This window comes from Bison bison, unplaced genomic scaffold (genome assembly GCF_000754665.1).
Source record: "Bison bison bison isolate TAMUID 2011002044 unplaced genomic scaffold, Bison_UMD1.0 scf7180017864183, whole genome shotgun sequence".
Classification (NCBI taxonomy): domain Eukaryota; kingdom Metazoa; phylum Chordata; class Mammalia; order Artiodactyla; family Bovidae; genus Bison; species Bison bison.
In genome coordinates, this window is record NW_011494755.1 from 1,613,276 (window position 1) to 1,638,029 (window position 24,754).

General features: G+C 46.3%; 1 protein-coding gene across 1 annotated transcript in view; it reads right to left on the reverse strand.

Moving 5' to 3' along the window:
- ABCA1 (ATP-binding cassette, sub-family A (ABC1), member 1) overlaps nt 1-24,754 on the reverse strand; it is a 138,503-nt gene that overhangs the window by 75,557 nt on the left and 38,192 nt on the right. Inside the window, exons 4-6 of the mRNA XM_010843531.1 lie at nt 20,858-20,999; nt 19,100-19,218; nt 1-64 (exon numbers count right to left, since the gene is read on the reverse strand). Coding sequence (XP_010841833.1) covers nt 1-64; nt 19,100-19,218; nt 20,858-20,999 — 325 coding nt within the window. The remainder of the gene's footprint in view (nt 65-19,099; nt 19,219-20,857; nt 21,000-24,754) is intronic.

Consider the following 24,754-nt stretch of genomic DNA (forward strand, 5'->3'; position numbering starts at 1 on the left):
AGGTTGTGATGCAGGAATCCAGAGAAGGTTTCATTGTCTACCAGGAAGTCCTGAAGTTTCAAGCCTGCAGGAGAAATAGTGTTTCATTTTCATTTCATGAGTAACTAAAAAGAAAAAAAAAAAGCACAATGGAGCAGAATATCCCTAATACTGCCTTGTTTTAAACCAATTGAGCACACAGAGAAATGAGGTTCAGGGAGTTTTACCTTAACAGCAGAGACATGAAAAGAGTGCTTTCTGAAGCTGTGAAGTGCGGCACTGCTGTATACATACACGTAGCCTTTTCTGTACACATACACATACACGTAGCCTTTTCTGTACACATATACATACACATAGCCTTTTCTCGCTTTTCCAAGAATAAGTAAACAAATCTGAGATTTGTGACCCTGACCCCACAGCTCCTATCTCCCCAATGCCATCTCAGACAGCTAAATTCAGAGATATTTAAAACCTTATTCCCACAAGCCCAAAGGGCTGGTTTCTTCTTGATGCAAAACAGTGGTTCTGAAACTTGAAGAGGCATCAGAATCACCTGCAGGGCTTGTGAAAACTGGTCCCCTACCCCCCAGAGTTTCTGATTCAGCGGCCTGGGGTGAGGCTGGATAATTTGCATTTCTAACAAGCTTCCAGGCGATGCTGTCACCCGCTGGTCTGGGGCCCACCTTTAGAGAACCACAGGTGCAGAGCATTATGCATATCAAAGTGCTTTCACAGGCCTGATTTCATTTCAGGTCCAGACGTGGAACACGTGATACAGAGCTCCCACACCCAGGCCGGCCCCTGCTTTAAGAAAATATGTACGCATACATTTAAAAAAATCAACACTACTAAATGATTGTATTGCTGCAGGGTTTCCTACAGAATCACTTTAAATAATAAGCCCTCCAGGTATATTTAGAAAAGGTTCCAATCCAGTGTAGTGCAGCAGAAAAAGCACTAGCCAGAAATCCAATTTTAGTCCCTAGAGCTGGAGGCTGTGCCTAAGTGGTATCACTTGGATATTTCATATCATCTTTCCGAATTTCAGCTTCTTTATCTCCAAACAGTGAGGTGACCAGATGCTTCGTGGGTCCCCCTTACTGAAATGCTCTCATTTTCTCTGCCATATCTCATTTGAATGTCCACTTCTCCTTCTGCCCCTCTCTCACAATAACCCAACATCAGGATCTCACGACTGGCCAGACATCACTGAGAGACTGCAGCGCACAGGCCCTGGCATGAACTGACCCCTAGGGGGCAAACCTAGCAAACTCAAATCACTTAACTGATGAGAAACAGACGTCTGATCTGAAAACAGGGCTGTGAGGTGAGGCTTAAAAAGAGGACAGGAGTTAATCCTGGGAGCTAAGGGGGTGATGTGCAGAGATAAAGTAGAAGGAAGTCTCAAAATCCAGCCAGACTCTCATCTGTGCTGTCTGATTCAGGTATGTTCTGCTTAAGTAAACTTTTAATAATCTCAGTTGGTAAAGAATCTGCCTGCAACACAAGAGACCAGGGTTCAATCCCTGGGTCAGGAAGATCCCCTGGAGAAGGAAATGGCAACTCATTCTAGTATTGTTGGCTGGGAAATCCCATGGACAGAGGAGCCTGGTGGGCTACAGTCCATGGGGTTACAAGAGCTGGACACGATTTAGCTACTAAACCACCACCACAGAAGGGTACACTGAGCATGACTCATATCTCTAGAGAAACAGTTCTCTGGCTACACCTTATTTGGCTAACTCCCAGTTATTCCCCATGACACATTTTAAGAAGTGGTCCTGGCCGAGTGAGTGTCCTCCTGAGAAAAGATGCTCCTGCAGGCTGCCACCTGCCTGGTGCTCCCCATCACATATGATACTGCCTTCTCACCATCGCATTCACTTCTGTAGCTGCCAAACCTCAGAGCATTGAAGATTCACCTACGGACATGCTAATATGTAATTTTTGGGGCTGGATTCCCAGAGATCCTGAAAGAGTAGCTCTAGAGTGGGGCCTAAGAATCTACATTTTAATAAGCATCTTCTGTATTTCTAATGCAAGGGTTCTGAGGACCATCCTTTTAGGACTGTTGTTTTATTTACATATTATCTCCCCTAGACTATGCCTCTGGGACACAGAATATGTCTTTTATCCTTGCATCCCAGTGCCCAGATCAGGCAAAGAATTACTGATCAATGAATGATGACTGGAAAATAAGTACCAGGAGATGGGATCAAGGCTGGGAAGATTTCAGAAGTTTCTGAGAAGCATCAAAGAAGATTTCCTTTCAGCTGTACAGGTCCAAGAATGGCTTGCAGATATTGGGGCGACCCCCAGGCTGCACCCCAAGATAAACAGGGCCCCTAGTCACTAGAACTGCATTCCCAGAGACATAAAGTGACACCCTAGGTGTCCCAGTATCCCAAAGGTAGAGGTACACAGGAAGAAGACAGGAAAGTTAGTGGCTTCAACTGCAGTCTGACCTGGAAAGCCTGACACTGACTGTTGTGGAACAATGAAAAAACTACCACACTGAGGGGTGAGAAAACTTGGGCTCAGCATCCATTTACTTGCCAGGGCATCTCACCTAGCTGTGTCTCCACTGCCTCATCTGTAAAGGGAGGGGTGGGGGAAAAAAAAAACTTCCCTGAGACCCAGGCAGAACAGAATATGCACATGAGCTAACCTGGTCTGTGACCAGGCAGGCCACTCCTGAGAATGAAAAGCCAGAGCAGGAATCGACACTGTGCTAGACAAATTCAGAATAACCTCCTTCCCCCAGAGCAAGGCTGCTGAAGGGTGGAAGGCTGACTCCACTGCACATGCGATGGGTCTAGGTCACAAGCAACATGCTTTAGTCAACGGAGCATGCGCAGTGCGTTTACATGACGTTTCAGCTAAGGCAACAGGCTCTGCTGATGAGAACATCTGGATGTGATCAAACCCCAACCACCTCTCTGTGAATCCTCTGGATGAGGCAGAAAAGCCAAGAGGCTGATTAAACAGTCAACAACCTTTGGCAGTGCACACGCACAGTGTGGTGAGGTAGCTATACGGGGTGGCAGCAGGGAATGCCAAAGATCCCTGGATACGAAGAACCTGCATTCTGGTCACACGGATACCACACACATGGATTCAGATTTGCATGCCACCAACACCAAGCTGCAGCCAGCATGGGCGCAGGAAGGCAGTGCAGTGTGCACTGTTTCTCAACCTCAGTCCCCATGAGACTCCTGAGGGGGCTTTGCAAAAATCCCAATGCCCAGGCCACACCCCCTAACAACTTCTGCGTGATCAGAACTTATGGGGCTAAGACACAGACATCAGAATTTTATCCGCCATGATGATTCCAGCCAAGTTTGGGAAACATTAGTGAAATGAAAAGTTCAGGGGTATGGGGACAGAATAACTTAACTTTGATGCTGGACTCTCGTGTTTATGAATTGCATGGCTTTGAGAAATTCATTTTGCCTTCCAGAGCCCAAGATTTCTGACCTAGGAGGTAAGGGTAACAGTACCCACTTTTCAAAGGTATGAGGATTAGAGATATTTGCATGTAACGCATGAATGCTTCCCTGGTGGCTCAGATGGTAAAGAATCTGCCTGCAATATAGGACACCTGGGTTCGATCCTTGGGTTGGGAAGATTCCCTGGTAGACATGGCAACCCACTCTAGTATTCTTGCCTGGAGAATCCCATAGACAGAGGAGCCTGGAGGGCTACAGTCCATGAGGTCACAAAGAGTCGGACATGACTGACTAACACTAACTAATGCATGAATTTCACTAACACTAGCTAATGCATGAATAGTGAGCAAGGGGTTCATGGTAGTTGCTCAAAAAATGATAATAATCTTGTGATTATTGAGAAGAGTTTACTTCACTCACCTTGACCAGCGTACCACAATGATGTATAGAGAAAAGGTAGGGACACAGACATTTCCCTCAAGGAACGCCCAAGGATGATAAGGGTGATGAAAAGGCAAATCAATAGAAAAAGCAGAGCGAAGGATGACAGAGACAAAGGAAGGCAACTCATGGAAGCATTTGACCCAGATGAGGCTTATCTGTTTCAAGGGGGGAGTCAGGCTGAACAGACTGAAGCCAGGTTCTGGAAAACAACAGAGAGCCAGAAATCTCTAGAGGTTGTGGCTGATGAGGAGAGGGTAAGGAAGACCTCCCATGATGCAGGGACCAGGACACCCCGTAGACATAGTGCTATGTACACATGATTCTCAATGTTTCTGAATGAATAAACAAACACACAAGCAGATAAGCATAGAAGAGCTTCCTCAGAACCTAAGATGTGGGGAGTAGGATGGGAAAAGGAAGAGGACGAGGTACATTTTGAGGCCAGAGTACGGTGATTTTGTACCTACGGTCTCAAGTTTTCTCCACTTTTTTTCTTGGCAGGAAAATGAGTGGAGAAGCCAATAATATCAAGAAAGCCCAATATCTGAAATGGCCCTTCTCCTCTTGCCCTAGCTGATTCCTACCCTTCTTTAAGATTCGGGCCATGAGTCTTCTCCTCCAGGAAGCCTGTCCTGACATGATGCCCTCAAGCTGGGTCAGTTGGCCATTCCTCCATACCCTAATAGCCTCTTATGCATGCTTCCTCCGAGCTACAATTGTCTGGGACCACATCATTTTCTCCAGAAGAACAGAAGTGCTTGAGGGCCAGGACTTACTCAAAAGGACAGCAGTGCCTGGCACTGAGGAGGCATCTCATCAGTGGTGGATGAACACATAAGAGTGAATCACGTAATGAATTGAGATGACCTGCTGTGGGTAGGGACGGGTGAAACAGGACATGCGTGTGAGACGAACCAGGTCAAGACAGTGAACCTCCTCAGCTACATCAGCCCAGGGTCAGGAAGACAGTCAGGCATGTGGGAGCTGGAAGCAGGACATGAGAAGTGTCCATAACAGGATAAATAAGGATGACAAGCATCTACCTCACTGCACTGAGCTGAGGGTTAAAAGAGAAATGTACCTGAAGTCATAGCATAAAGCCTAGAACCAAAGAAAGTCCTCAATAAAGATGGCTAATACCATCATCACTTTCAGGAAAGACACCTCATTAGCTTCAATGCTAGTCTGATCCTAAAGTATATGCTTTCAGAATAGATAAGAACAGAAGTGACTTTGCCAACCAAGTCAATATTGAATTTATGATCCAAGGTATATGTGTGTGTATGTGTGCATTATGTATTTGCCTGGCTGAGTTCCTGAGTCAGAGAGAATTATGAATTCTTTCTGCTGACACTGTTATAAGGTGAAGAAAAGGTTGAAGCTGACTGGTTTGCCTAATCAGAACTTAAGAAAAGAATAAAGAAATCTAGCATTTTACAGAGAATCAATGGGAATAATCACCTCTACAACATCACCGCAGGGATGGCATAGATAGAAGATGACTAGTAAGAAAAACCAGTCATTGGACGCTAGATAGAAAACACTTAATGGAAAAGACAGCCACTTACTTGGCCATTTAACTCTTTCCATGTGAGCTGACATGACCTCGATTTTCCTACCTGTAATGTGTGGGTTATAGAAGATCTCAGGGATCGTCTTATTGTTGGTACTAAAAGGTACACTTGGGATTAAACTAAATCGGCATTGGACTGGCGTTAGAAAATCTGAATTCAGGTCCCAGCTCGGCTGTTTCCTAACTGTGCAATTGTGAACCTCACTTTTCTCCGTTTCTGAATCTCTCTAGGTCTCAGTTTTCTTAGATGTAAGATGGGCTAGTAACATTCATAAGTTGTTGTGAAAACAAAGATCAAGAAAGTGAAAGTAGTCTTTTGGAGGGAAAGAGCCTCAGGAGTTTACAAGGGTAACTGAGAGGCTATAAATACTGTCACAGAATATGGCCATCAGGGAACTGGACCGGTCACTAAATTAAAAATGGGTCCCTGCTGCCCAAAGAGAAGATTGAAAGTCACCATCCAGCAAAAGGCCCCAAGAGCTCTCCTGTTGCCATATCTCCAATGTGGACCAAAATACTTGATCAGCTGAAATCAGCCTCCTTGGTTTTGCCTGGAGAAGCCAGCAGTGGTCTGTCCTTTTCCAGAGAGCTTTGCTTTGTATGCGGGGAGGTAGGGCAAAGAAAAGGAGGGGAAAAAAAAAAAAGAAACCAATTCAGGAGCTTGGAGTCCAAAGAACAAAACAAGTGAAATGTGTGTTTGTGGGCTGAGGACAAACAGGACAGAATCCTCAGTTCCTTGCCAGTCCTCAGTGCCGGGCCTCTCTGAGCAGGCTAAGGAAACACTTTCATGACAGGGGAGAAGGGTGTGGCGGGGAGGATCACTGCACCAGGGGGATACATGGGGTGGGCGTGGGGGGATGCTCTCATGGCCACTTAGTGTTCCTTCTGCTTCTTCCCAGCCTGCCTGAGCAGAGCAGAGAAGCAGGGAGGAGGGAGGGCAGCAGCCCAGGAAGGCAGAGGAGGGCAGTCCTCAGCAGAGTCTGCAGCGGGGTTACTCCCGGTCAGTGCCCTCCCGTCCCCGGCTCCAGTTTCAAGATCGCTGTAGTCTCTTTTGTTTAACATGAAAAGAAACCACAGGGATCAGCTGCTTGAGAAGTGGGTGGAAGAGGCAAATAAAAAAAAGAGAGAGAGAGAGAGAAGTAGAGAAAGATCATGTCAGCTTCCAAGGCCCAGATACTCTTCTTAAAAGGACCCAAGGAGGGTCTCCCAGCCCTGACCCTATTCCAGGGGCAATGGCCTAGAGAAACTGCGGCCAGATTCTCACTCCTGGCTTTATTCGTCTTAAGCAGGACCTTGTATAAACACGACTGCAAAACATCTCTCTGCCAGAAAAGAGCTGGGAACAAACATACTCAGGTGTCTTCTGGGGTATTTTTTGTTGTTTCAGTTTGTTTTCCTGATGCTAGGGCTCCACTTTCTTCTTCAAGGATAGCTCCCGCCTGCTTCACTGAGACAGCTGGACCCTCCCCAGGAAAACCAGGGCTTGCCTGGGAAGTTCAGGGTTCTGGAGAAGGGGGTAAGACAGGGTGACCTGGCTGCTCCCTGGGGTGACTCCTTAGAGCAGATGAGAGGAGGCTGGGAGCCGGGGTGTACACAGCTTCGGGAACTCCTGCTGTTCATCTGAGCCAGGGTTCCCAACCCAGAAGTTTCCTTCTCTACAGTGAGGGCTTGCCAAGGAAACTGACACACTCGTGAAAGATCCCAAGTTCTAGAGTCTGGCTAACCTGATTCCTATCTCAGTTCCAGAATTTTCCAGTTATGTGCCCTTGGAGGCTTAAACTCTCCAACCCTACATTTTTCTGTAAATGGAGATCAGCTATACTAGGGGGTGGATTAGGTAAACAGTAATGACAGTATAGAATGCCCTGAATACTGACTCACACATACTGCAAGAGAATATTTGTTGTTATTCAGTTGCTCAGTCATATCCAACTCTCTGTGACCCCATGGACTGCAGCAAGCCAGGCTTCCCTGTCCTTCACTATCTCCTGGAATTTGCCCAAACAGAAAATACAAGTGGAGAAATTAAACAAGTTCAAAACAAAACAAATGTTGATAAAGTCGTAGATGACACAAGTGAAGAGTTCCTTAGAGAAACTACAATATTTAGGGTTGTGCTTCCTGATATCTGCAAGTCCTGGGGAAGCCAGAGTCTTCTGAGACCCACGGGACCATCACAGCTCCAGGAACTACACAGTCCTTATTCTACATAGAATGGAATTTGATTAATTTGATTAATTAATTAATCAACAAATTTCTAGACAGCTACTGAAGTCAAAACACTAGAGCTGTAGTTCCAAGTAGTAATATTTCTCGGTGCTCCTTGAAGGCAGGAATCTGTAATAAAAGAGATGCTGTACAAAGACAGGATCCCTGCCCTTGCCTTCCAAGAGGACAGGGACAGAAGGCCAGAACAGAGCTGTGAACCTCCCAGCCTGCTCTGCCACTACAGAATCGGTCAACACTGAAATCAGGGGATGGGAAGAGACCTGACACATCTTTCCTGGATCCATCTGCTAAGGCAACGGCATACCTGTCTTACTGAGAAGGGGTCAAGGTGGAAGAAGTGGTCAGGAGCCCCTGGAACAAGGATTCATGACAGCTGATAAGAAGCTGAATGGTAAACAGGCCCCCAAACAGCCAGTGGAGACTGTGGCCCCAGAGGGAGAGAGTGGGTGAGCTGTTCACACTGGTCAGGAGCTCTGTAAATGCAGTGGGCATGGGAGGTACAGTCAGGCTGGCTTGGGAGGCCCAGAAGGAAAAGAAAGATAACACTGAAGAGGTAGCATTAGCCCCAGGGAGTTCTAGACCTAAAGAGAAAGAGAAGAAGAGACAAGAAGCCATCATCAGACAAAGCAAAAAAATAGCTGGGTGACCACCTCATGGAGGCCCCTTTGAAAGCCAGGGAGGTAGAAAGGAAGGGGAGGATGCCCGGAAAAGGCAAGGAACAGAGAGAAGGTGAGATCAAAATAGGAGGAAACACAGTCCAGAAACAGAGAGACCAAATCAAACAGAATGGGCCAACAGAAAATGATCTGGGAAGAAAGAGAAGAGTTGGAGGAATTCATGTGTTTTGCTTAAAAATGAGGTCAGAGGCTCTTAGCACCATGAGTGAGGGATCAGAATCAGCCTGCAGGGCCCTGAGAAGCCAGGGAACAGGGGAAAGGAAGATAAGTTTATGAATTAGGGGCTGAGAATGGGTTCTTTCCAGGCCTGGATTAGGAAGAATTGTTCATATATAAGGTATAAATTGTTTAAGTTTCTCTTATTTTTAAAATTAATAACACGTCTTAAGGGACATGGTAGTGCTTTGTTGGCAGCAAAAGGGGATCAACGTGTACTGAGCATCAGACACATTGTATGTATTATTTTCTACAATCCTTAAAACAAGCTTATGGGAAAGGTATTATTTTTCCCATTTTTCAAATAAGGAAACAGATCCAGAGATGTTAACATCCTGCTCAAGGCCACAGAGCAAGCAAGTGGTAAATTTGAACCCAATCAGCTCTGGCTTACACACCTTTAGCTCTTTCAACTATATAGGAATTAAGTAAATCATTTTATTCTTTTAAAATGCTTTATAATGATTTTGCCATCAAAAGCTGGCCATGCTACTCGTGGAATAAGGCAACGTGGCAACATGAGATGGTGCAAAGATGCTGAACCTGGAGATCAGATAGACACGGATTAAATTCATGGCTTTACTCAGTCACCTTGGGCAAAAGACGTAACCTGTGAGTCTCAGTTTCCTCATCGATAAAATGGGGATAATAATACCAAGGCATTATAAGACTTGAATGTAATAACATATTTAAATGTAAAATGGCATCATTACCTGGTACAACTTAGTCTGTTGGACAAAGTGTCACTCTAAGATCGCCCCTCTATACCTAAACGCAACAGTGATGAGAGCGCCAGAAATGGAAAGGTTTCAAGGAGAAACAAACTGGAGTTCCATATTGCTCTTTGCCACCCACAGAGTAAATAAACCTCATACTGGAAAAGCAAGAGACATGAAACGCTATTCTTGATGTTAACAATCCAAACTCTCTAAAGGCAGTCTGATATCGTGTGGTACATGCCGTCCAGTAGTCGAGTACAATTGTGCTTTCTATTCTTGTCTGGGCAGAGCTGACCTTTGATTCAATTTAGTTTGAGCAATATTTCCATACAGCAGTACAGCACTGCATCCCCCTGATGGCAGCCCAAGCTGGGGCCAGACCCTGCCCTGGATGGCAACCAACAGGCTGGGTTTTGAGATGCTGCCTGGCTTTGACAGGTCTGGGGAACTTCCACATTGTGAAACTCTAAGGTCTCAAGTCAGAACTTCTGATAAGTGCATATGGATGTGAATTGCAGTCAGCCAAAAATTTCAAGGATTTCCAGTTTGATGATATAATGTTGACACACGGGTCATCTGATCTCCCAAGATGACCCATAAGGGGCCTCACAAAGTTTGAGGCTGCAGCCTCTACTTCAGCAGCTGCTCATATGGAAGGAAAGGGGTTAGGCAGGGAAGGAGAAGTGGCTGTGAGTCACAGGATGTTCTTTCTGCACGGGCCTTGGGGAACGTTCCACCCATGTCTATTACCATGAAGCCAGGAAGAGGAGGAAGTCTGGCATTTCTCTCGGAAGCCCTCTTGTCTCCGCTCTGATCCCAGTCCATCCATGCCCAGTATCCTGCGACCTGAGAAATTTTCTGGCTACCCTTGGCTGCTCTCTATAGACTGTAATAACGTACTAGCAGGGAGTCAAAGTCTGGAGTTCTAGTCCTTTTCTCGCCCTTTGCCAGCTGTGCTTCCTTAGCCTCTCTGAACTTCAGCTCCTTTGTGTACACAAAGAGGAACAAAATTCCCTATCTCACATGATGGTCATATAATGAACTGAAGTATAAATAAGGTGCTTATGATGTGACAAATATTGTGCTAAATGCTTTATGCTTATTAGCTCATGATTCCCCATGATAGCCCTGAGGGAGGACTGTTACCTCCATTTGAGAAAACTGAGACACAAAGACACAGAAGTATCCAAGGTCACACAGTCACTAAGCAAAGCCGGGATCTGGACCAAGGCAGTCTGGCTGCCAAGTGTATGTTTACAAGATGATAATTTTACAACCTCCTTCCCTCAACTCCCTGCCACAGCCAGCTACCTTGCCATGTCACTAAAGCCTGTCCTGCCCTCAGGGGATCAGGTCTTTCTGACTTTCAAAGATTAAAGTAGAATTAAAGGTCCATGCAGTGAGTTTTCAGTATTACCTGTAAACCCAACAGCCAGAAAGTTATGATTCATTTCCCTAAGTAAACACCAGCATAACCCTCAGGACTTTTTTCACAAAACTCTTGGTCAGAGCCACATCAAAAAAGCCAAACAAGCCAGATTTGTAACATGAATACATAGCAAATAACAGCCAGACCACTGACACTCAAAAGTCTTGCTGAAAGGATGGACAGACTCAAGAGCCAGGTCAGGATCAGTGCTGCCCCAGGCCTCCCCTCCAGTCCTTCCCTCTTCTGACCCTTGACCTCAACAATATGGGATGTCTTCCAAAGGGACATCTCCAGTGCAGCGACAGAGTTCCCAAAGTTCTTCCTTGCTCTTCTTTCCTGGCAAAGTTCTCATGAGCTTCAGAGGATGCCCTCTGGATAGAAGGCATTACAGAAGCCCTTGAATCAGGAGCTGTGGGGAGACAGTTGTAAACCTAGTCCTCATCAGGGGAAGCTGAGCTAAGGCGCCCAACTTCATGGAGCACTGTTCTCATGGGAAGTGTCATTCACACAGACTGTGGTATACATGGCATCCTCAGAAACATGTGACCTGGCAGCCTAAGTAAAGCCTGAAAGACCTCCCTTAACTGTCCCCACCTACCTCACTTGGTCCAATTCAGCAGGTCCAGAAAAACGATCTTCTGAAGTCCCACATAGCACCTACTGAGTGAGTGAGCAAAAGTGCTCAGTCGTGTCTGACTCTTTGTGACCCCATGGACTATATAGTCCATGGAATTCTCTAGGCCAGAACACTGGAGAGGGTAGCCTTTCCCTTCTCCAGGGGATATTCCCAACCTAGGGATTGAACCCAGGTCTCCCACATTGCAGGTGGATTCTTCACCAGCTGAGCCACAAAGGAAGCCCCAGTACCTACTGGGCTTCTATTAAAAGGACTGCTATGGCTATAATGTGAGACAGGGCCAGACACATAGAGACCTAAGATCTTGGCTGAGAATGAAAGCTGCTGAATCTCATGCACAGGGGAGATTGGGGTCTGGCCCTCCAGCTACAGGACAGAAGCCAGAGCCCTGTCCACTGCACCAGGCCACCGTGGATAATGATAGAGAAACAACAGTGCCTCCTCAAGCCAAGAAGGAGAAGACTCTTGAGAGTCCCTTGGACTGCAAGGAGATCCAACCAGTCAATCCTAAAGGAAATCAACCCTGAATATTCATTGGAAGGACTGACGCTAAAGCTGAAGCTCCAATACTTTGGCCACCTGATGAAAAGAACTGACTCTTTAGAAAAGCCCCTGATGCTGGGAAAGATTAAGGGCATGAGGAGAAAGGGTCGACAGAGGATGAGATGGTTGGATGGCACCACCAACTCAATAGACATGAGTTTGAGCAAATTCCGGAAGATAGTGAAGGATAGGAAAGCCTGGCATGCTGCAGTCCATGGGGTCACAAAGAGTTGGACACAACCGAGCGACTGAACAACAACTTCACGCCAAGGAATTGTCCCTGGACCAGCATAAGAAATGGGGAGGCTGAGGGAGCATCTAGGGTTAAGAGACAAGAGACAAGAGCCCAGGAGACAAGAGCCCAGCTACCTACGAAAATGAGAGACAGTAGCGAGCTGGGGAACTTCTTGCAGGAGATGTGAGGGTGGCCCACCCCAGGAGGTGCCCCTCCCAACTTCCAGCCAAGTAGGAAGTATTAACCACTGAAGTGAAGTGAAGTGAAGTGAAGTCGCTCAGTCGTGTCCGACTCTTTGCGACCCCATGGACACCAGGCTCCTCCATCCATGGGATTTTCTAGTCAAGAGTACTGGAGTGGGTTGCCTTTTCCTTCTCCATGGAACTTCCTGACTCAGGGATCGAACCCAGGTCTCCCACATTGTAGACAGATGCTTTACCGTCTGAGCCACCAGGGAAGTCATTAACCACTACATATGGTATAAACTTGAGAGGGTCCAAGCCCATGTTGCCATAGAGATGAAGGAAAGCTGTAGTCCAGATGCCAGGATTCAAGAAAGGAGCAAGGCACTGGAGCAAAATCAATGTTTGAGCAGAAACATCCAGCAGGAAGCAAGCTAATGAGCCCATTAGGTATCAGTGAGCAACTCATTTTAAATAGTTCTAAAGGAAATAAGGACTTCCCTCGTGGCTCAGATAGTAAAGAATCTGCCTGCAATGCCGGAGACCTGGGTTTGATCCCTGGGTTGGAAAGATCCCCTGGAGGAGGGCAACCCACTCCAGTATTCTTGCCTAGAGAATCCCCATGGACAGAGAAGCCTGGCCAGCTACACTCCATGGGGTCACAAAGAGTTGCACACAACTGAGCAACTAAGCACAGCACAGCACAAAGGAAATAAACAGTAAAAGGTGAAGAAGAAAACAAAGGGACACCTCCTTCCCCAGCCCAGTCCTGATCTGAGCAGCTCTGGCCCCATCCAAAAGGCCTTAGTTCTGGCCAGCCTGCTGGTCATTCCACTGGAAAATGCCAGATTCCCAAGAGGAGGCTGGAGTGGTGCACAAGCCTGGAGGGTGGTGTGGAGGAAGAGGCCAGGGAAGAAGACAGTCCTTCCCATGCCCCAAAGTCTCTGGAGGGCTGCTGTGTGAAGCCTGAGGCTGACACAGTTTAGAGGGCTCTCTTTAAGAAAAACAGTATTTTTTAAACATCCTACTTCGGCAAGTTTTGATTGCTGAGATCCCTACCAGGGCCTTGGAAAGGAGTTCTGAAAGTGAAACTCCTTTAGCTTCTCAGTAAATCCACTTCAATCCACTTCAAGACTCATAGCAGGCTTTCTAGGAAATGGTAACCCACTCCAGTATTCTTGCCTGGAAAATTCCATAGACAGAGGAGTCCATGGGATCCCAGTCGGACACAACTGAGCATCTTCACTTTTTCTGGAAAGTAAACCTTGTAGAAGAAAGCAAAGCAAGCCAAGATTGTTCTTAAGACTTTTTTGTCATTATTATTAATTGAAACCCCTGGGGACCTGGGTTCACACAATGGATCAACTTGAAAATGACATGTGCTGGGATTTTATACTTTTCAAGGTGCTTTCATTTGACCCTCAAAATACTCTGTGAAGGAGAAAGGACAGGTATCATCTCTCACCTTCATTCCGCAAAGATTCCCTGGCTGCTTGCCTTGTGCCTGATTGTACTGTGCTATCTTGCTGATGCTTGGGACAGAGTTACAAACAAGGCCCAACCCTGCCCTCCAGGGGCCACAAGCAGGGGCCAGCCCACAGCACTGCTCAGTCCCAGGTGATCCCCCACCCAGGTACCAAGTTTCCAAGAGGCAATACGTTCAGGTTATTTCGCCGAAGTCCCAATTTCAAGGCAAGGGAAGCTGAGGCCCAAATAAGATTAACAAACTTGCCAAGCCAAACAGGTAGCCAGAAACAGATGGGGAGGTAAACTGACTCAGATTAATTCCATGTCAGCTGTGTGCTATGACCTCGCTAAAAGTCATCCATCCACACAATGTCATCTGATGTAATGTTCAACAACCCACAGGGCTTCCCTGGTGGCTCAGACAGTAAAGAATCCTCCCGCAAGGCGGGAGAAATGGTTTCGATCCCTGGTTTGGGAGGATCCCCTGGAGGAGGGCATGGCAACCCACTCCAGTATTCTTGCCTGGAGAATCCCCATGGACAGAGGAGCCTGGCGGGCTACAGTCCAAAGAATCAGACACGACTGAGCAACTACACACAACCCACAGAATACCTGATCTCCATTTTTCAGGTAAACTGAGGGTCAGAATAAATCAAAGCATGCCCAAGTTTCACACTTAATGAGGGACAGAGCCTGATTTTGTTCCCCAAAGGATTCTTTTTGTGGGGGGAGCAAAGTCAGCAAAGACCTATTTTTACCATCTTGGTGACATCACACCTCCCAAACAAATCTTAATACAAAACCCAAAATGCTTTCTTTTACAGCAGCAATTTCCAGTCTCCCATCTCTACAAAACTACTCACACAAGTTTCACCACACCCACATAAAATGATATTGTCTTTAAATTAACTTTAAGTAATTTTTCCCTATTTAACAGCCTCCTAAGCAATAATACTGTGAAATTATTTTGAGGTGAGTTAAAATTAAAAGTTGTCATCTGTGTACTGCTCAAAACCATCTCAGATATCATACAAGATTCACTTAAAGAAATGCTCTTTCTTGCCAGACTGCATCTCAGAGAGACAGAATCTAGACCTGTCACTTTTTCTAGAGCTTTTGAGAACTTGTGCAACTTTTACATTTCCACTGGGTTGGAGTCATGACGGGGACTTAAGAAGAGTGAATGCTCCTCACCTAGACTCCCAAACGTAATTTAATCCCTGTCCAACCGGGATGGATATACATTTAGGAAGAAAACAAAATGTCCAAAAAGTTCCAGTGATGAGAAAACTGAGTGAGACCCCTCTGTAAAGCTTCCTTCACGTGCTTATAAGGATGGTTTCAAGGATATGACAGCTTGACTATGACTTAACTCTTGAACTGGAGATCTTCCCAGGTGGGAGATTAATGGAACAGCTAGAACAGAATGAGAGAGCACTGTAGAAAGAGCACTGCATGGAGCAGCAGAGGTTTAGCTGTATTCCATTCCCAGAATATCCCTCCGGTAGCTATGGAAATTTGGGAAAGTCCCTCCCCCACCCCTGGCTGGATCACAGTCTTTTTTCTAGAATAGAAGTTCCATATGGACAGGGGCCATATTTGTTCTGTACACCTCTATGTCTCAGCACCTAGAACACTGGTTGGGACATACAAGTGTTCAATAAATACTGGCTGAACATTTGATTCAATCAACCCATTTGTCTATAAATGAACTAACGGACGTCTAAGGTCTCATCCAACAAGTGGAAATAAAACAATGCCCTAGCCCAGTAAACCATGGGACTAGAAAAGAGTATTTGAGCAGACATCCCCCTATCCACAAATTATCCATGGATGTATCAATGGAGTTAGCAGGTGAAGTGAAAAGGAAGAACAAGACAAGTCCTCTAACCAGATCACAGGAGCCTGGTGCCCAGCACAAAGACGACATGGGTTGGTAGGTCTGTAACAGCCTGAATGGCACTGTCCAAAGGGGCTGTTAGTCTCCAGCAGACTGATCCAAACCTCCAACGCTGGTCCCACAACCACCAACGACTTGGATGAGAACAAAGAGAGCTATTTATCAAATTTCTACATGACAGGGAACAAGCAGCACTAGTAAATATAATACATGGCAGAAACAGAATCTGAAACAGTTTGAGTAGGAAGAGATGACATAGGGAATCTAAAAATGTAAAACAGAAAAGAGATAGATATTCTCCCTTTAGGTTCAAAAGCCAACAGCACAATTCAGAAATGGAGAACAAGTAACTTGCGATACTCTGTATTTAAAAGGCTCTGCAGCTCAGGTTGACTGCACGTGGTGAATGAGTCAACTGTGTGACGTGGATGCCAAAAAGCCTCATGCAATCCAAGGCTACATTACAGAAATATGGTGCTCAGAGCAAGAGAGTGAAAGTCCCTTCCTGCTCTGTGCTGGAAGACTGTTGTAATTTCTGATAAACTTCAAGAAAGACAAAGAAACACTGAAACACAACCAACTGCCTCCTCTGAGAGGCAGAAATCAGGAAGTGGGGGGTGTGGTAGACATTCCAGAAGAGGAATGGAGGACTTTTCGCCTAAAAAGACAACAGATTTCAGGAAGAGAGGGAAAGAAACACAAGAGTTGTCTATAAACACTTCAAGGGAAATAGGTTAGCCTCTTTCTCTGGGAGGTACAGAAGATCAGTGAATATATTCTGATAATTAGAATACCAATATTCTAATATTGGGTATTCTGCCAATACCCAAAATGAGCTGCTGTGGGAGAGGCAGGTCCCTGCCACCTGCTATCCCTGGGGTAGGCAGAGAAAGTTGATGGGGGCAGGACTCCAACCAAAGATCCTTTCCATCTGCAGTGTGACAGCACAAGAGAGCTGAGCCCATCATGCTCTGAGTAGGGCTTTCACTGCAGAGAAACAGAGGTCTCCAAGTCAGGATCTACACTGATATACCCCAGCCTTGGACTCTCTGAAATATAGTGCATGCATGTATGCATGCTAAGTCACTTCAGTCGTGTCTGATTCTTTGTGACCCTATGGACTATAGCCCTCCAGGCCCCTCCAGGCTCCTCTGTCCATGGGATTTTCCAGTCAAGAATACTGGAGTGGGTTGCTATGCCCTCCTCCAGGGGATCTTCCTGACCCAGGGATCAAAGCCACGTCTCTTACATCTCCTGCATTGGTAGGCGGGTTCTTTACCACTGGTGCCACCTGGGAAACCCCTCTGAAATCTAGAGTGTTATTCAAATTCAGCAAAAAGTTACTGATTCCACCTCGGAAGAAGCAACATTTCTCTACATCTCCCTCTGGACTGAGGCTGGGCTCAGTGCTATAAGAGAGCCAAGAAAGGTGGAAGCTGCAGGGCAGAAGTGGCCCTAAGAAGTAGCTGCAGGGCAGACAAAGGTGAACAGAGAGATAAGCTGTGACAGGAGACAACCATAATCAGAGATCTCTCTTCAGAGCTGTGGAGAGAAAGTTGTTTGAATGCAGGTTTGGCTTCTTTTCTCAACCCTGACTCATGTCTCTAGTTTATATGTGTCTTAGGAAGCACCCACCGAGATCTGAAACTACTCCCCGCCCTGTCCCCCATTCACAGTCCCTTTCTCCAGCCATGCAGTGGAAGGCAGAAGAGCAAGGCCAGGTGCTCAGAAATACATTACTGATGCACAGGAGTAAAATCGGCTCCTGTTTATTGAACATCTACTATGCGCCAGACACTGTGTGAGGTTCACAGTTCACACTGCAAGTTACCTATTATTCATAGCTGAAGAAATTCAGGTGTGGAGAGGTTAAACATCCTGGCCAAGATAGCACTCCAAAATCATCATAGCTCATATTCATTAAGTGTTTCCTTGGTGCCAGATGCAGTTTTTAAGCAGTTACATGTTTCAACTCCTCTACTCCTCACAACAATCCTATGAGCTAAAGTTCTTCTACTGGCTCCATTTTACAGCTGAGAAGTGTGGCCCCAAAAGGCCTGAAAGGACTTATTCACAAAGTCACCAAGCTACAAAATAATACACTGTAGCACTCTTTCCTCTGGGTCCTGCTGTCTCTGCAGTAGAAGAAATAACCCTGACTGCCTCTGGTCTACCAGGCAGGGGGCCCCCAGCAGATCAGGAAAGACAAATGCCTTGACTGGTGGTGGTTGTCTCTCTGCGTCCTGTGCTGGGACAGACAGGTGTGCAGGATGGGGGCCTACAGGGCAAGGCAATGGCATCCAGATGGCCTGGCCGTGCACCTAGGAGCAGAGCAGCTGCAAGCTCCTCAGAGCTGACCCGGAGCCCAGGCATGGCCACATCTGTTTTTCTTGTGAAACGACACCTCCCGCTCACCACTTCCCATACAGTTTGCCTCCAGGTAAAGCACAGTCCAGCCACCCAAGAGAAAGCTCCAATACAAGCCTGGTTTAAACTCCAGCACTTTACACTATTTCTGTTTTCACCAAGTGGATAGCAAACTGGGAGGCCTCTCAGCAAAAGCCAGCCCACCTATTCCTCCCAAACACCGAACTAAGAAAAAAGCACTTTCCTGGAGCAGTGGTGGCAGCTGACTGGTGATGGGGTAATTTATCACTCAACACTGTTTAGAACCACCAGTGCACGGAGATGATAAAAAGCGACTGACTCTTAGTCAGCTTCATTATCGCTTCTGAATTCTCTACAGACCACGCAGGCCATCACAACCCACACCTGGGGGCATGCTCCCACCACCCCCGTCCCCCGGTTGGCCACTGCCTGGAAGGCTGCTCCATGGTGACTTCTGCAGCCAGCGCCTCGGCCAGCAGGCTGCCTGCTCTCAGCCACTTCCTAGATGGCAATAAACTGCCCAGGCCCTCACCAGATCAGAGATAAGCATGTCACTTTTTAGAGATCAGAGGTTCAAATGCTCATTGACTAAATCAAATGACTAGCGGGATGATGAACTGAGTTTTTCTTTTAGAAGTGAATGCTTAACTTTCACTTATCCATATCAAGTTGCAACTTTATCTGCTCTTATATGCACAGAAGCATCTGCCCATTCACGGCAACCATATGGCCATCTCCATAAAATGAGGTTGGCAGCAACCTGCACCCCAACTGTCTGTAAGCCAGGCCAGTGCCATTCCTCTCTAGGGGGTTTCTTTTATGTCCCCAGAGGAGGCCAGGCCAAATACATAATCTCTGTATTTTCTTCTCAAATACATCCTGCAGAGAGGCCTTACAGCCTAGCTACTGAGGAGGAAAACTCCACAGGGAAGAGCTAAAAGGAACAAGTGCCAGGACGCGTCAGCTGCTGTCTCTCCCCGGTGTAGGTTCTTCCGATTATGAGCCAATTCACAGACGGATTTTGCTTACGTGAGCTGAAACGCTCGATCTGGTATAACGTCTTCAAAACTTTGCGTATGTCCTTCATGCTGGTGTCTCTGTGGCTGTACAAGAGAAGCCGCCGAGCATCTGAGAACAGGCGAGACACACTGCAGGGGGAGCAAGAAAAGCAGAAACGTCCTGGTTAGACCAGCTGTCTCTCCAGTTCGAACAAAGTATCTGCCAGGAACACCCAGCTTGGCTGCAGGGACCCTGCAGGCCACCCCTGACCCACTCCAGCTGCCCCCTCACCCAGCCTCTGAGATGCTATGCTCCGACCCACCCATCCACCCACCCACTCTGCCCCAAACACTCATCCTCATGTATCCGTACAACCAAACCTTACCAGCCTTCAAGGCCCAGTCCACATGCTGCCTCTGCAGGAAGCGCTCCCTCACATGCACATGCGCGTGCACACACACACACACACACACACAGGCCCCCAGGACCAACTTATCCATGAAACACAGCAGACACAGTGCCTAAGGCCCAGGATACACTTAGGGGTCCACAACATTTTTAAATTTCTTTTAAAATCAGGAAAAAATTTCCAAATGAATGCATATCATTAATTTAGTCCGGAATATACTAATCTTTATACCCAACACAGTTAAAAAATAAAATTTTTAATGCTGTTTCACGGAAAAAGGGGCTCATGAAAGTCTCGAAGCCTAAGGCCCACGCATGCTGTGATGGAGCCCTGCCTGCCTGGCGCAGTCTCCTCAGAACTGTCCTGCTGCGTCTCCTGCAGCCTTTAGTCCTTTCTAACTCCTGCCATGCTTCTCTGTCTTCCAAGAATCTTCAGTGGCTCATTTGGCAAACACTTACTCAGCCCTACCTATGTCTGTTGTTGAAACCATGAGCCAGGAATACAAAAGTGATGAAAGATGCCCTTCAGGGAGCTTACACCCAGGGCCAAGAAAGACCTGTAGACAGAAGGACAGACACTGCAGTGTGACAGGGCACCCATGAAGGAAGAAAGGAGATCCGGGAGCAGAAAGGACCACGCTCCCCCAGCCTTGGCTGAGCTCCCTGAGGACAGGCCACATCCTCTACACACCTCTATATCCCAACTTCTGGACCAGCGGTCTCCCACACACAATAAACGTTTGCTAAATAAGTGTTTGCTCATTAATGCATGAGGCTGATGTGCGTGTCTCCCTTCTCTACTTACCTGCCAGGTTTTTGGTTTTTTTTTTTCTTTTCTTTAATTATTTTTTTTATTGAAGGATAATTGCTTTACAGAATTTTGCTGTTTTCTGTCAAACTTCAGCATGAATCAACCATAAGTATACATATATCCCCTCCCTTTTGAAGCTCCCTCCCATCTCCCTCCCCACCCTACCCCTCCAGGTTGATACAGAGTCCCTGTTTGAGTTTCCTGAGCCATACAGCAAATGGCCATTGGTTAACTATTTTATATATGGTAATGTAAGTTTCCATGTTACTCTTTCCTTACATCTCACCCTCTCCTCCCCTCTCCCTACCTCTCTAACCTGCCAGTTTTTTAAGGAAAGGCCCCCAACCACAGAACTGTCAGCTATATAAAAAATGTACCAAAATGAGCTTACAATATTTTAAATTTTGGCAGCAATTCTCCCTGGTCTCATTCTTTGGACTTTATCACATAAACCTTCACAAAAGCACCTTCACTCAAACCCAACCATTTAAAATTCCCCGGAGTCTGAGAAAGGAAAGAAGAAATATTAACTGACAAGTTTGGGAAAGAAAACCTGATCCGGTACTTACATGGACTTGTTAAAGTTTCCAACAACTCCCGGAGCCTCACCAGGAGTTGGATAACGGAAACAGGGGTTATTGGCGTTACAGATAATCCCCTGAACCCAAGGAAGTGTTCCCGCAGAAGGCATGGCTTTGTTTGGAAAGTGGCCTGTTGAAATTGAGGAAGAGAAAAACACAAGGAGAAACATTAATGCTTTGAAGGATGTGGGACTTGATAGCAATCTTTTTCTCTTTTGGTTCCACCCAAACATTGTCCCATTCTCTGAATCCCAGAAATCTGCCACCATCGACTGATCATGAGTTGGAAATGTGGCATCAGATAGCAGTTCTTAATCTGCCTGACATCATCTGTAGGGTTAAATTCATGACACTAGCTTTGGGGAAGTGACCAGATCGTACACAGAAGGTGCCTGGAGGGCAGCAAGTATGAGACCCTCATTCCTTCACCTTCCACCACCCACTTCACCCTTTCGAGACACAGAGAGGCCCTGGTGATGACTTAATCCTCTTCCTTCATATTTGAAAGAAGAAACCATCGTGAGATAAAGTGGCTGATGAAGAACACTCAGGGACTCAGTGGGCAGAACCAGGGGTAGAACCCATGCTTCTGTGATCTCAGTCATGTTCCTTCCCTTATACCTGTGGTCTCCTTTACAACTCAATATTAAAAAAAAAAAAAAAAAAACTAAGATCATGGCATCCAGTCCCATCACTTTATGGCAAATAGAAGGGGAAACAATGGAACCAGTGACAGATTTTATTTTCTTGGGCTCCAAAATCACTGTGGATGGTGACTGCAGCCATGAAATTAAAGATGCTTGCTCCTTGGAAGAAAAGCTATGACAAACCTAGACATTATATTAGAAAGTAGAGACATCATTTTGCTGACAAAGGTCCATATAGTCAGAGCTATGGTTTTTCCAGTAGTCATGGATGTGAGAGCTGCACCATAAAGAAGGCTGAGCGCCAAAGAATTGATGCTTTCAAATTGTGGTTGTGGAGAAGACTCCTAAGAGTCCCTTGGACAGCAAGGAGATCAAACCAGTCAATCCTAAAGGAAATCAACCCTGAATATTCATTGGAAGGACTGATGCTGAAGTTGAAGCTCTAATACTCTGACCACCTGATACAAAGAGCTGACTCATTGCAAAAGACCCTGATCCTGAGAAAGACTGAAGGCAGGAGGAGAAGAGGCAACAGAGGATGGGATGGTTGGATGGCATCACCAACACAACGGACATGAATCTGAGTAAACTCCGGGAGACAGTGAAGGACAGAGGAGCCTGGTGTGCTGCAATCCATGGGGTCACAAACAGTTGGACATGACTTAGCAACTGAACAACTCCTTTATCTGTTGGCTCTTCTCATCACCCCCATTACTGTCCCCTGTGGACCTCTGTTCACCTTCTCTACTAGTTCCCAAGCTCCTCAAAGGCACTCGATGAAGGTGCTGACTTAGGATCAAATGTCATCTGTGAAGCTACATTAGTTGCTGTTGCTGCTTCTCTATCCACCAAAACAACAAGCCCCCTCTTGCAGGCCATCTCCTCTCTTTCCCTTCCCTTCACTACAGAGGAGCTTCTTACAAACAGCAGGACTGCATGTACAGGGACTTGTGAGAGGCATCAAAATACAGTCTGGTTCATGGACATGAGCCATGGAGCTGCTTAACCAGATCAAGATAAATGTGCCCTGGAACCTGAGTCTCTTAACTTGAGTCCAAGCATGTGTGGATTCCTGTGACAGAAAGGCTGAGGCTCCAGCACTCATCATATTCTCAGGATTACCTGTGACCCCCAAAGAGTTGACAGTCATTAAGAACAAAGGCTGTAGGTGGTGAAGAGCCACAGAGCTTCACAGGGTTTAGGGTTAGACCAACAGTTTCTGCAACTTGCTAAACAGAGACTTTGGTCAAGTCAGTGACCCCTTAAAGCCTCAATTTCTTCATCTATAAAATGGTGATAACAATAGAACCCATTTCACAGAGCCATAGTAAGTATTACATGAGTTTTTATAGGCAAAGTATGAGTCCCTGGCACAGGGTAAGGATCAGCAAATGGGCCCATTAGAGTTACTGCAGCACTTGGTGGCCAGCCTACAACAATACTTCCTCAACACCTGCCCAGCTAGGAGCACTCCTTCCATCTCACAGCCCCCACCTCCCTCTAAGGCATAAACCCATTTTTTTCAGTTTACATATTCATGCAAATGGGCTAACAGAGTCTCCCCAGAAGTTCACCCATAGCCAGGACTTGCGACATTTTGCATTTCAATCAGATCAGATCAGATCAGTCGCTCAGTCCTGTCTGACTCTTTGCGACCCCATGAATTGCAGCACGCCAGGCCTCCCTGTCCATCACCAACTCCAGGAGTTCACTGAGATTCACGTCCATTGAGTCAGTGATGCCATCCAGCCATCTCATCCTCTGTCATCCCCTTCTCCTCCTGCCCCCAATCCCTCCCAGCATCAGAGTCTTTTCCAATGAGTCAACTCTTCGCATGAGATGGCCAAAGTACTGGAGTTTCAGCTTTAGCATCATTCCTTCCAAAGAAATCCCAGGGCTGATCTCCTTCAGAATGGACTGGTTGCATCTCCTTGCAGTCTAAGGGACTCTCAAGAGTCTTCTCCAACAGCACAGTTCAAAAGCATCAATTCTTTGGTGCTCAGCTTCTTCACAGTCCAACTCTCACACCCATACATGACCACAGGAAAAACCATAGCCTTGACTAGATGGACCTTTATTGGCAAAGTAATGTCTCTGCTTTTGAATATGCTATCTAGGTTGGTCATAACTTTCCTTACTGGGGTCCTTTTATCTGTCTTTTTCTTCTGTCCACATACCAACCAGAGAAGCAACATCCAAAACAAGGATGAAACAAGATCTGGTCCTCTGCAGGGACTCTGGCCTCTTGAGCATTTACTCAGTTAATCCCCTTATCTCCCTGTTAATAGTTCAAGGAAAACCAAACAAGGTCCCTTGCCTGAGTCAGCTGCTCCTCATTCAGGGGAGATTTATGTAACCCAACCAAATACTGGAAGGACCAAGGGACTGTCCCCTTTTAACCTCCAGGAAATGCTGGCACCAAAGACAGGGTGGTGCTGGTCCAGCACACTGACAAGGTGCTTCAGACTATAGCCCAGTGGGTGTGGGCACACCCTTCCCCATGTGTCATGTCCCATCTGATTTCCAGACAAAACCAGGATGAGGATTTGGCATCAGGTACACAGGATGATGGACTCTCATGATCCAGGGAAGCGATTAGGATTTTCATGGGTCTGGGTCAAACTGGGAAAGATTAGTGGGGAAGAATTATATACCAACCCCTTGCTCCCAGAGACAAGACACCTCTGCAAGCATCAGTTTAACTCTCTGCCCTTCTAGCCAGGTCCCTAGAAAGTGCTGAGAACAGGAAATAAAGCTGCAAGAACTGCATTGATGGAAGGCAAAAGTTTTATCACAATAAACTGTGGAAAATTCTGAAAGAGATGGGAATACCAGACCACCTGACCTGCCTCTTGAGAAACCTATATGCAGGTCAGGAAGCAACAGTTAGAACTGGACATGGAACAACAGACTGGTTCCAAATAGGAAAAGGAGTACGTCAAGGCTGTATATTGTCACCCTGCTTATTTAACTTATATGCAGAGTACATCATGAGAAACGCTGGGCTGGAAGAAGCACAAGCTGGAATCAAGATTGCCAGGAGAAATGTCAATAACCTCAGATATGCAGATGACACCACCCTTATGGCAGAAAGTGAAGAGGAACTAAAAAGCCTCTTGATGAAAGTGAAAGAAGAGAGTGAGAAAGTTGGCTTAAAGCTCAACATTCAGAAAACGAAGATCATGGCATCTGGTCCCATCACTTCATGGGAAATAGATGGGGAAACAGTGGAAACACC